At 35.0% G+C, this 13,424-nt stretch overlaps 1 protein-coding gene across 5 annotated transcripts in view; it reads right to left on the bottom strand.

The window, feature by feature from the left end:
- Ccnc (cyclin C) overlaps positions 1-13,072 on the bottom strand; it is a 40,027-nt gene extending 26,955 nt beyond the window's left edge. The window contains exons 1-5 of one of the 5 annotated variants that reach the window (XM_077801739.1): positions 12,830-13,072; positions 8,895-9,001; positions 8,029-8,113; positions 7,787-7,856; positions 4,848-4,899 (exon numbers count right to left, since the gene is read on the bottom strand). In XM_077801739.1, coding sequence (XP_077657865.1) covers positions 4,848-4,899; positions 7,787-7,856; positions 8,029-8,113; positions 8,895-9,001; positions 12,830-12,861 — 346 coding nt within the window. In that variant the 5' untranslated portion in view covers positions 12,862-13,072. The remainder of the gene's footprint in view (positions 1-4,847; positions 4,900-7,786; positions 7,857-8,028; positions 8,114-8,894; positions 9,002-12,829) is intronic. The other 4 variants (XM_026402520.2, XM_026402521.2, XM_026402523.2 and 1 more) reach the window with 4 other exon arrangements.
- Positions 13,073-13,424: the final 352 nt, after the last annotated feature.

The following is a 13,424-nucleotide window of genomic DNA, read 5'->3' as shown; positions in this document are numbered from 1 at the left end:
TAGGATTGGTGTTCTTATTTAAAAAAAAAAGGTATCTATAACATGGAATCATGACCATTCAAAGAATTGATCAAGGTTAGCACCATGATCTTGAACTACTAAGACTTGAGAATTTTGAGAAATGTGTTATTAAAGCCATGCAGTCTATGGAATTTTCTAAGCTAAGCAGACTATGATGCCCTGTGGACCAGTTGACCCTAATATTAACACCTTACATCAGTATAGTTCACTTATTTTATAATTAATGACTCAACAACAACACATTAGTATTAATTAAATTCCACAGCTTATTCAGATCTTAGTTTTCACTTAATGTCTTTTTCGGGTCCAGGAACTCATCCAAGATATGTCCATTAATTTTAGTCATCATGTCTCGTTAGACTCAGTTTAATTACAAGACTTTTCCAAACTTTCCTTGTTTTTGATGACTTTGATGGTTTTTAGGAGTACTAGTGAAATATTTAGAAGATCACCCTCTATTTGAATGTGTCTAATGTTTTCCTCATGATGAGGTTAAGGATTTCTTTTGAAAAAAAAAATTATTTTTTTAGTTGTAGTTGGACACAATACCTTTATTTATTTATTTTTATGTGGTGCTGAGGATCGAACCCAGGGCCTCGCACGTGCTAGGCGAGCGCTCTACCGCTGAGCCACAACCCCAGCACAGGTTATGGATTTCTGAAAGAAGACCACAGAAGTACTATTTTCATCACAACACATCAATGGTCCATACCATTAGTGTACTTTATTACTGTTGCTACCATCTTGAGCATGTGGCTGGTATTTTGTCAGATTTCTGCACTATAAAGTTACTTCTTTTCTCAATTTCCATAATACATTATGTTTCCCTTACTTGAGAAAGAAGTGGCTACTTAAATTATTTTAATTTTTCTGAAGGGAATATTTGTCTCTTCCCTCTATTTGATTTATTCAGATTTCTATTTATATCAGTATAAACTCTCCTAGAACCTTGGTCCCTTTTACTGGAAAATGGTTATTAGAAATCAAGATGTGGGTATTAACTGAGCTTACTGCTACTGGGATTTCATTGCATGTAGACCATTTCAACTGATAGAGCCAAGAAATACACCTATTAATCCGTGTATATACATTTATCTATAAATATTTATACATGTAACTATTTGTGTCTATATCAAGGTAAACATTATTTCATACTCATGTTTCCATTTCTGATCTTTACCACATGGACCATTCTGGTCTTCTCCTCTTATGTATCTGCAAATTCTCACTCGGATAGTGAGAAATCTGGCTCTCAACATGTCATACATTTTCAATTCTAGTATGCATGCATAACACTATCAGAATAGGTAACTTCTATGTCTGAGTTACAATTTTATCAGCTAAAATACAATGTGTATGTGCAGATCCTACTGCATTCAGTCTTATAGAATCTATTCATTTCCACAGTAGTTTAGATAAGCATCCACTCTTCACTAAGGTTATTTTGTTTCATATAAAATACAGTAAGATTTTCCTTCTCAGAACCTACAAAATTCTTAATTCCTTGCAATTACCTCCATCTCTAGTGTCTGATAACACTCCCAAAGATATGACTTTCTTTGATTCACAGCTTTCTCTGTACAGCACAAGCCACTATACAAGTCTTTTTCTTAAAATGTGTCAAGTTCTAAATTTCTTCCACTGTTCTTACATTTTAAGAGGATGTTTTACTAATACATTTACATTTAGAATATCCAATGTCAATTTAATTCTTTTCAGAAGTATCTATTTCAGTGGCATTAAATATATTCATATTGTTATATAACCATACCACCATGCATCTCCAGAATTCTTCATTTTGTAAAACTGAAACACTGTGCCCATTAAACAATAATTCCTTATTCTCCACTCTCTCTGGACAGTAGAAACTACCATTCTACTTTTAATCTTTATTATTTTTAATATTCCAAGCCTAATAGAAGTGGGATCAGAGTATTCGTCTTTTTGTGATTGATATTTGACACTTATCATATCTTCAAGGTTCATTCATGTTATAATGCAAACAACTTTAAATTTTGTCTGTCTCATTCTACCCACCTTCATCTTAACTAATTCTGTACGATTTTCCCAATGCACAATTCTGGCATCACATTTAAGTTTAAAAATAAATAAAGCTTTTAAAGATACAACAAATGTCAGGTGTGATGCCATTGGGATTACACACACCTGTAATCTGAGGCAGAAGGCTGAGGCAGGAGGATTGCAAGTTCAAAGCCAACCTCAGGGGACTGGGGTTGTGCCTCAGTGGTAGAGTGCTCACCTAGTATGCACAAGGCACTGGGTTCAATCCTCAGCGCCACATAAATATAAAGATACTGTGTCCATATAAAACTTCAAGAATAAATATTTTTTTAAAAAGCCAACCTCAGCAATTTAATGAGCCCTAAGCACCTTGGCAAGATCATATTTCAAAATAAAAAATAAAGGGGCTGGGCTCAGTGGTTAAGCTTCCCTGGGTTTAATCCCTGATATGGAAGAAAAACAACAACTATCATCAAAACAAAGTGTAGATCCCTTCCTCTATCACTGAAGGTCCTTAACTGATACTAACCAGGTAAGGATTTCCCCCCACTATTTCCTTACTCACCATTTACTGAATGTAACTTGCTAGCAATTTCTATTTTTGAGGAAACTATGCACTGTTCCTAGACTGCTTTTCTCCTACATTTCTGCAGGTTCAAATCCTTTCTTTCTTCTTTAAATTATATTATTTAGATTCATTCCTCTAACACTCAAAACACAGTATTCTCTGTTAACTCCCCTATAACTCCCTTATTTATACCACTTGTATTCTTCTGTATTAATACTTTTACATGCACGCCTTTTTATCTTGTCCTTAAATTCCTTGTATTTATTTTGATACCCACCATTGCACCTGGAAATGTTTCCAGAGATAATGATGCTGTTATTGATGATGACAACTGCTAGTAAAGTTTCTAAGTGTTATAAACTCTGTCCCTCCAAAATTTTTATGTTGAAGCCTAACCCCCAGTACTCAGAATGGGATTACATTTGGAAAAAAGATCTTTTAAAGAGGTGATTAAGGTTAAATGAGGTCATAAGAGTGGGGCTTGTCCCTATATGATGAGGAAGTCACGACTGGGGTGTTTGTGCCCAGAGAAAGGGCCATGTAAGAATAGCCAGAAGGTGACTATCTGTAAACCAAGCCAAGTGATTTCAGGAGAAACCAAACCTGTTGGCACCTTAATTTTGGACTTCCAGCCTTCGGAACCATGAAAAAATTAATTTTCGCTGTTTGAGCCACTGAGTGTGGTATTTTGTTAGGGTAACCACAGCAAAATAATACAATTAAGGCATTGTTCCAAGTTTTATAGATATTAATTCATTTGAGACTCACAACAACCTATAACAAAGATAATATCTTCACATTGCAGATGAAGAAAAAGACTTTGGAGGATTTATCACAGACCAGAGGTAAAAATCTGAAACCCAAGTGGTCTGGGCTTGTGTAATAATACACTATAAAACTTGTGAAATAGTCTACTATAGGATTTACCTATTCATTGATAACCAAACTTTTTATGAATATATTTTCAAGCCTTTCTATGAAAAACAAGTTTCCAAAAAAGCAATGCAATACTTCATCAATGACATATATGGTATATTAAACTTTTTTGCAAAACTAATTACTAATCTTTTACCCTTAAGAATAAAGATATCTCTTCCCTTTTGCAGCCATCGCTTAAGTGGCAGCAGCCAAAATGAAGTTCAATCCTATTGTGACTTCTGACAGAATCAAGAACCATAAAAGGCATTTCAATGCACCTTCCCACATTCACAGGAAGATTACGTCCTCCCCTCTTTCCAAAGACCTGAGACAAAAGTACAATGTTTGATCTACGTCCATCTGAAAGGAGACGAAGTTTAGGTTGTGCAGGGATGCTATAAAAGTTAGCAGATTGGCAAAGTAGTCCAAGTTTACAGGAAGAAATATGTGATAAATACTGAATGGGTGCAGTGGGAAAAGGCTAATGGCAAAACTTTCCATATGGACATTCATCCTAGGATCTCACTGAATTGCTTAGGGCTTCATTAAATTGCTGAGGCTGGCTTTGAACTTGTGATCTTCCTGCATCAGCCTTCCAAGCCACTGGGATTATATGTGTGTGCCACATCACCTAGCCTTGTACCATGTTTTGTGATTTGGAGGCCTGAAAAGATGTAATTCCCAGCAAACATACACATTACAGTTGTTAAAGGAATAGTTTATTCTATCCACAAGAATGAAATAATGGCCAATCCTTAGGAAACCCTAAAATACAATAAATTAGGAAATTTTTTTTTCTTTAATCTTTTTATAAAAGATCCAATGAGTTGATATTTATGGATTAATAATTACTATTTTTTTTTTTTTTTGTACCAGGGATTGAATCCAGGGGCACTTAACCACTGAGCCATATCCCCAGTCCTTTTTTTGTATTTTATTTAGAGACAGGGTCTCACTGAGTTGCTTAGGACCTTGCTAAGTTGCTGAGGCTGGCTTTGAATTTGCAATCCTCCTCCTGACTCAGCCTCCCAAGTGGCTGGGATTATAGGCGTGCACCACTGTGCCCAGTTTACTATTCATTTTTAACATTAAAGAAATGTCCTAGAAATATTAATGTAAGCAAAAACATCTTTTTAAATTTTATTTTTTGACAAATATGTGAGTCATAAAGGCATACTCAGGAGATGTTAATAAACCCAACTCATCTTTCATATATTTTATAAACTAAAAATCTATATACTATGGAGAGTTTGTTTTTTTTTTTTTTTTTTTTTTTTTAGAATTACATCCTTAAAGCAGATTATACTTTTTCACTTACATACAGAAGTAGCAGCAGCAATCAATCTTGTATTTGAGACTACTCCAAATTCCTAGAGAAAGAAAAGTAGATGAGATCAGGTACATATTAACCCAGTAGACCTAAGCAAACCTGAGGTGTATTTAAAACAGTATTTCCAAGCTGTCCCCATGTTATAGTCTGTCCATCTTATACCTACTTGAGGTGCAAAGTATTTTAAATTTCTAAATATATTAACTTTCCTTGAGATCATCACAATTCAAGACAAATTTTTAAATAATTTTATATTTAATCTCAGTAAACATACCAAATAAGAAACCAAGCCCCAAAGTGACAATGCCACTTTTTTTTGCACTTAGGTTTGTTTCCAGGACAACTTTTAGATTCTATACTTAACTGTAAGAATAAATATTAAGTATGCTTTCTATTCAATTGTACCTGCTAACGTACAGAAAGGTCATGCCATTTAGTAATAAATGTCAATTCTCTTAGGCTGGGGTTGTGGCTCAACGGTAGAACACTTGCTTGCCTAGCATGTGTGAGGCACTGGGTTAGATTCTCAGCACCACATAATTAACTAACTAACTAACTAACTAATTAATTAATTATCTTAAAAAAATCAAATTTCTTAAGTAAGATAAACTTGAATATCACTGCCCCCCCGCCCCAGCAAAAAAAACCCCAAAATACCAAACAAGCACCTATCATCCTTTTTGGAATAGAAAAACAAGAATGATATAGTATAAGACTTCCAAGATTAGTTCCCATTTCCTCTTTCAACCTAACATACCACCACCATAAAAACAACTAAAATTTATCAGATGATCTATTTTACATCCATTCTCCCATTTAATTTCAAATAAAACTTACAAGATTCTAAAGCCTTCACTTCATCTTAACACCAAAAAAGTCAAGAATTGGCTTCATATCCAACAAAAGAAACTAAAAACTGTTCAAATTATCTTCAACTCGCATCCTTAGCGTGTATAGGGGGAAATATATGTGTGTCTATTTTTATATTTACATTTAAACTTCAATCCTGGTAAGTGAAAATAAAAAAATTTTAGAGTCTAAAACATCCTCTTAAACACCACTTGTATACAACTGCCATACAACTGGGCAAAATACAGAAAGATTTAATCGTAGTAAAGAGTGAAAAAATGCTGCAACCATATTTGAAAAGATACATTTCCCCCTGTACCACCTACAGGAATAACTAATTTTCTAAAATTCTTAAAGCACAAACTTTTACTCAGTAAGTCATATAACAGACTTCTGCTCAGTAAATCAAATAACAAAAATTGTTGTTTTTACTTTTGTTTTGTGGTACTGGGGGGATTGAACCCAGGACCTTCCACATGCTACAACTAGGTGCTCTACCACTGAGCTACCCCCACAACCAAGTAACAAAAAAGATATTTAACAAATTAAAACCCCAAAATTAATCTACAAGAGTGGAAGTTTATACAGATTTTTATCTTAGCACCCCAGAATGGTTGTGTTTAAGATATATAAAATTAAATATTAGATGGTCATTTCTAAACAAAGTCAAATATTACATAATAATATTTGGGAAAATTACCCAATAATAAAAGGCTTTTTATAAACTTTCTTTTCCATTGAACAACTCAAAAACAAAGTTGATTCTGACACTTGAAAATATCTTTCACAATCAAAAAACCTTATACCTTAAAATGCTTTTGTTAATATTATTTCTAATACCGTTAAGCCTCCACATCCCCAGCCCTTTTTATTTTGAGATAGGCTCCCACTAAGTTGCCAAGGCTGCCTCAAACTTGTGATCCTCCTGCCTCAGCCTTGCGAATTGCTGGGATTACAGGCATGCACCACCTCACCCATCCAATGAGAATTTAGGTAATAGTTGAGAAAGAGAGCATGGATAATCTTAAATAATGGCTAAAACAAAACTCAATCATAATGGGTACAAAAGGAATGCAAACTTACTAGGTTAAAATCACAGTTCTCAAGAACATAATTCCTATTCTAAAAAGCCAGTCAAAAATAGAAATATAATTCAAAAGTTTTGTAATACTAAAGATTACACAGGGCTAGGGTTGTGGCTCAGTGGTAGAGCACTCGCCTGGTATATAAGACACTCAGCACCATATAAAAAGGTTCGATCCTCAGCACCATATAAAAATGAAATAAAGATATTATATTCACCTACAACTAAAAAATAAATATTTTTAAAAAAGGATGACATGGATTATTTATGAAAAACAAGCAGTTTTTGTAAAACCTGCTGCAGTTGCCTGAACTATAGCTTGAAAGCTGAGCTCAAAAATACGTAAAAGTGGGACTGGGGCTACTTTTTAATTCTTGTCTAGCATGTGGAAGCCCTGGATTCAATCTCCAGCCACTACCATGCCCTCACCTACAAGTTCCTATCTTTCTTCTCTCACCTAATTTTTCTACCCTCATTATTCAAACTTTTACTTGTTAGAATCTATACAGCTGTAACATCTCCTAATTCTTGCTTTCCCTTTTGCTTTCTCTATGGCTTGACAGGAAGCCAAACATCAGAAGGCAGAGAAGGAAGATAGTAAGAAGCATATGGGTAAGGAGAAGAGACATTCTCAGGTTATAGTAGACAAGCTATGGCACTTGTCTCTATGACTCAGTCCCCTCTTTGATAAAATGCAGACACTATTACTATATATTCTACAGTTTGTTATGAAGATTAAGTCAGAATTTGTAAAAAAAAAAAAAAAAAAAAAAAAAAAACAACTTACAGAGCCCTTAAAATATAAGAAGTGCTATATAAGAGTTAAGTAAATACATAAAATAAAGATAAGATTTGCATACATTTCGATTTTGTACAAAATATTTTGCATAAATTACCATCTATTATCATCCTTACATAGGCAATGTAAAAACTGGGGAAGATTAACCAATATACTTGAATAACACTTTGACAGAGAACAGAAATTGTTTTATACCTCTACTTTGGATGCCAAAAAGACACATGTCGGAGCCATCAACACAGGATCTATACTTTTCAGAGAATACCTAAAATATGATAAAAAAAAGTTAAGTATTACCCACTTAGAAAACACAGGGGGTGGGGGGAATCACAATTTAACTCTATTGCAAACAACTGATTCATTTATACTGAAGCTCCTCAACATTAGACAGGAGTTACAAATAGATATAACATATTCTTAAAATAAAACAGTCTTACCTGGCATAGAATCTCTTGAAATAGACTGTAGCAGTGGCAATAACTTGCTGTCTTAATTTAAGATGTTCACCTAATGCCTGAATAACTAAAAATAATAAAAGAGTTTTAAATGTACCATCTGCCCTTATTTGTAATAATATTAACCTTAAACAGTAACTTCCACGTGTTTAAATCACAACTACACTCACTTTTAACAAAAGAAAAATTTATACACGTTAATTTGTTTAAAAAAATAGAGCATTATGCATAAACTAAAAAGAGAAATTGTCCCATTGCAAAAGTTGGTCTTGCAGTAAAGAAGCCAAATGGCTGACAATCCTCCTCTTAATTCTAAATATTTTTGATGCTTTTCACATTCACATTATGATAAATATGAAAAAATAAGTTACCTATCAAACTCATTATTACTACCATTTTATATACTTCACCAAAAAAAAATCCATAATGAATCCTCAAAACAACGGAGGATTAGAAAGAATATGTGATAAAAATATACCAAGACATACTACAGGTCTTCTGAGTAAATCCTCTTTCCTTCAAAGCAAAGTTCTAAGGTAAAAATGACAAATACAGGATGCCAATTCCAAGAATCATTTATCCTCAAAGTACTTTGCTTTAGCCAACCTTAAAGTGGGTTGCTTTATAAAAGCTTGGGGAGATTACTAACACTTTCAAATTGTCCAGTGTCTCTGACGTTCACAAAAACTTTATTCAGATCAATAAAAAGATAAATGAGTAAGTTGTAAGAATACATATATAAATAAAAATGTTTAAGTACAGATTATGACAGTTCATCATAAATTATCATACAAAAACATTCTTATTCAAAGGTAACTAATATTTCAACCAATTTAAAAAATTTTTACCATTTGTAAAAAAAATCTGTAGTTTCCAATATTCTTCTTCTGAGAGAAATTTTAAGTCCTTTTGGCGCTCCTTCAACAGATCTTGTTTATCCAAAATCCATTGCAAACTAGAAGGAATACAGATATTAAAACATGCTGTAGAAAATAAACAAAGTCACAGAAAATCATAGTCATTTTAAGACTAAAGAGGCTACTCATATTCTGAGAAGTACAAAGTGCAAGAAGTAATCCTAAAAGACAATTTCCTGAAATGCAAACTAGTAAAAATTATCTCAAAAACATAAATATGCCCTGAAAAATATTCTGCTCTCATCTTTTCCCTCATCCTCCTCAATCTTTCTATCACTAGTTTATATTCTATTTCATTGGTTCTAAAATTGATATCAAGATGAATCTTACAATCAGTGATGTCTTTTAATTGGTAGCATGTGTACTCACTCTTTCTTGGTAAAACATAAAATAATGGTGCAACTATTTTGCACCAACTGATGGTGCCTTAGATTTGACGAAGTATAGCTTTTCTCAGTTGTTCCTGATTGAAGAAGATATTTAATTTCCCCACTTCACAAATTCCAATCATGTTAAAAGCTGTTTCATAATTACATTTATAGCCCCCTCTTCTTACCTAGTCAAGCAAACTATTTAACCAGATATGAAACTGACATGAATAAAAACAATATATTCTACAACCTGCTTTTGTCGCTCAGTATATATAGGGAGTCTTTATAAGTCAATGAACTTGTTATTCAGCATCTTTTTAACAGCCTTAAGGAAGGATCAGTATTTATTTAATCCCTATTAACATACATATAAGGAAATCATTTTTCACTATTACAAATAATGGTTCAACTAATATGTATTTTTTTTAAAGAGAGAGAGAGAGAGAGAAGAGAGAGAGAATTTTTTTTTAATATTTATTTTTCAGTTTTCGGTGGACACACATCTTTTATTTTACTTTTATGTGGTGCTGAGGATTGAACCCAGCGCCCTGCGCATGACAGGCAAGCGCGTTACTGCTTGAGCCACATCCCCAGCCCTATTTTTTAAAATATTTATTTTTTAGTTGTAGTTGGACACAATACCTATGTTTATTTTTATGTGGTGCTGAGGATCGAACCCAGGGCCCGGCATGTGGTAGGCAAGCACTCTACCGCTGAGCCACAACCCCAGCCCTCAAATAATACCTTTGTAATTCATCTTTGCATATTTGGTTAATAATATATTTGAAATAATTTCCTATAAATAGAGCCAATGGGCCAGGCATGATGGCACACACCTATAATCCAGTGGCTCAAGAGACTGAGGCAGGAGGATCTCAAGTTCAAAGCCAGACTCAGCAAAAGCAAGGCACCCTTGCTAGATTTTTCTATCACTGAGATCATGGCTTCATAAAGAAAACTGGAAAGCTTTCCTTCTTTCTTCATTAACTGGAACAAATTCAACAGCAGATGCTCTTGAAAACTGGAAAGAATTTACCCATGAAATAACAATGTGCTTCATAAGGATATCTGTCTGGTAATTTTCTTAATTTGGTTCGGCTTTCAAATTTATTACCACAGCAATAACCCAAAAGTACTCCGAGTTTATTTACTTTTCCCATTCTTAATTTTCTATCATCCCTTTTTCCTTTGATTTGATTAGCAGTGATTTAGCCTTCTTCTCTTTTGGTTCTCCTAAAGAACCAATTCATCATTTTTTTCCTTTTAATACGTTGATTTCAATGTTATTTTATTAAGTCTTTCTGTATTTTTTGGCTTATTTCACAGTTCCTTATAATACAGTATTTTTAAAGGCTATTTATATTCTTTCCCACTTATGCAGGAGTGGAAAATGTTGATTTTCTAAAAAATTGGGCTTTGACTACATCACATATATGTTGATCTCATATTTTTTTAGGTATAATTATTACAGTTAAGTTTTCTCTCTGCTACAATAAGGTAGCCACTGTTGATTTTGTGATTTTTTATTTTTGTTACCTGTTTGTTCATTCAATCAACTAGCAAATCTGATGACCTTTGACTTTCATTGTGTTTTGGTCACAATATGTTTTTCTAATTCAACTTTCTAAAATATACTATGACTTGTGCAATAATTTCAACTCTACAGTCACTGTATTTTTTTAAGATAAATTTCACTAACAAATATTTTAATAGTTTTTCTCACAGTACTTTGCAAAATAAACCTAGAAGACTTATAAGTACTCCCATTTTATCAAAGATCACATGTAAGATTCACAGTTATTTTCACATGCAACTTCGAAAAAACCTAACACTAATGTAAAAATAAGAAAACCTGAAATACAGCATATTTCACACCTGTTTTCCGTTCTCACCATATTCACATAAAACAATGACCTTTGGGGTTTTTTTGTTTTCTTCTGGTGGTTGTTTGCTTTTGTGGTGCTGGGATCAGGACCCAGGGCCTTGTGCATATTAGGCAAGTGCTCTACCACAGCCCTGTTTATTTTTTCCAAAGAACTGTCATATCTTTCCTACTTATTACCTTGGGTAGATCAGGAATTCCATGATTCTCAAAGGATTTGAGTAAAGCCAAGCAGCCCCTTCCTCTGGGTCAATTCAAATTGGGAGGCAAGGATAGTTATTGAAAAGCCCATTTAATTTTATAATTGTGTATTTGAAAAGTGAAAAAAATGGTTTAGAATAATAACAGTAAGTGAAAGCATAACAAAAATGCTCTTAAAAGGGGAGGCAAGATCTTTGTTTAAAAAACTGAAAAACCTCTGACAATCAACAGGTCAATTTCTCAGGTTCTTTCAAAGTTTATCATAATATTTCTTCTCCACTATTTGAACTTTCTATTTCAACTGTCCAAGTAAATATTTCAGAAGTAAAAGCAATACAATATAAAAGTGATATGGCCCATATGAAAGCTTCTATGGCACTTCATATCCCCAGAATGATGTTACAGCAAGAAAGAACACACTTTGGGGAAAACAGATTTAAGTCCACTGTTTCTTTTTTTTCCTCACACAAACATAAAAAATCGGTGAATAACAAAAACCGATCCTACTCAAAATAAAAATTTAAATTAGTTATTAATGCTCTTGGCATTAAAATTATTCACACTAGGATATTTTCTTTATCAAGTTCTGTTCATCTTCCAACTATATGGTGGAAAAGTCTAGTCCAGGTTTAATTAGTCCCATCAAGCACCTTCTTGCCTGCTTAAACAAATATATTTAGAGGTAAATATTTTTACTATCACTCCAACTCGTCCACGGTGACCAACAAACAAAAACCTATACATGAAAAAAGCTAAATGTACACGTAAACAAAAATCAATGGAAAGCCTGCTTTTAAAACAAAATATAAAATAAACGGCAAAGAAATGAATAAATTTTGAGAGGCCTATACCCTGTGAAGGTAAAACTCCATGAAGGCATTACTGTAAAGGCAGCAAACAGTTAGCAAGCAGAAACAAGCCTGACTTCCTCCTCTCCTCGAAATATTAAAACCACTCAAAATAGGTAAGTGACAAAAGAGCCATTTCCCTGAACGCATCCTAGGCAAAAACAAGCCACAACTATGCGGAACCGGCAATATCACAACCGTAAACTGAGTCACACCTCACATATCTGTGCCCACCTCCTCTCACGCTCGGGCCTAGATAATCCAAGAACCCGAAATGAAAACTCCTGAATCTTCTTTCCAGGATATTGAACCCCTTTCTCCATCCTTCCTGCTCACAGATCCACCACCGCCCCGCGCCCAAGAAACTCGGCATGTGTAGGGAGGAGAGTCGCCTCAACACCGTGCATTTCACTTCTGGTTCTGCGGCCTCTCGGGGACACCCCGAGGGGCACCCCTCATCGGCGCTTGGGACGTAGGCTGGGTTCCAGGCCCAGGAGAGTCCAAGGCCCCGTCCTCACCACCCACTAACAACCGCCCCGGGCGAGAACATGGAATATCACTTACTAGTGGGAGCTCTGCCAAAAGTTCCCTGCCATGGAACACAGTTTGCCCTGATAAAAAAGCACCAGCCGGCGGAGCGGCTCGCGGAGCGACCATAGACCCAGCCGGTCGGATAACCGCGCTCCTGGATCAGATCAGCTCGGCTCCGCTCCGCCGCTACGACGGCGACAGGAAGAGGACGGCACCCAATTCTCCTCGATGCCGGCCAGCAACACTCAACTGTATAAACCCGTTCCTACCAACAAAAGTTCCGGCGCGGCTAGCAGTAGAGGAGGAAGGAAAGAAGTGTGAGTGCTAACATAGGAGACCGGAACTAGTGATTCTGTGGGCTCGCGGTGGTGGGAAAGCTCTCGCGAGACCTTATGACGGTTCCGGCCAAGAGCCTGCAGGGCCTCGACTTCTCTCCTTTAAAGTGGGTTGTGTGACTGCTGTGCCTTGGAATGAGCGTCCTGGTTTGAGGTCTCGTTATTTCATCGTCCTGACCTCCAAAACAGCATTCTGTTATTGTAATAAAATATAAAATTTTGTGGTTTCACTTCTTTTTCCTGCAATTGGAAAGAAAGAAATGAAGATGATTTTGGATCAAGTGGTGTTAGTG

This window comes from Urocitellus parryii, chromosome 8 (genome assembly GCF_045843805.1).
Source record: "Urocitellus parryii isolate mUroPar1 chromosome 8, mUroPar1.hap1, whole genome shotgun sequence".
NCBI classification, from domain to species: domain Eukaryota; kingdom Metazoa; phylum Chordata; class Mammalia; order Rodentia; family Sciuridae; genus Urocitellus; species Urocitellus parryii.
Note: the sequence above shows the minus strand (reverse complement) of the source record. Positions and strands in the feature narration are given on the sequence as shown.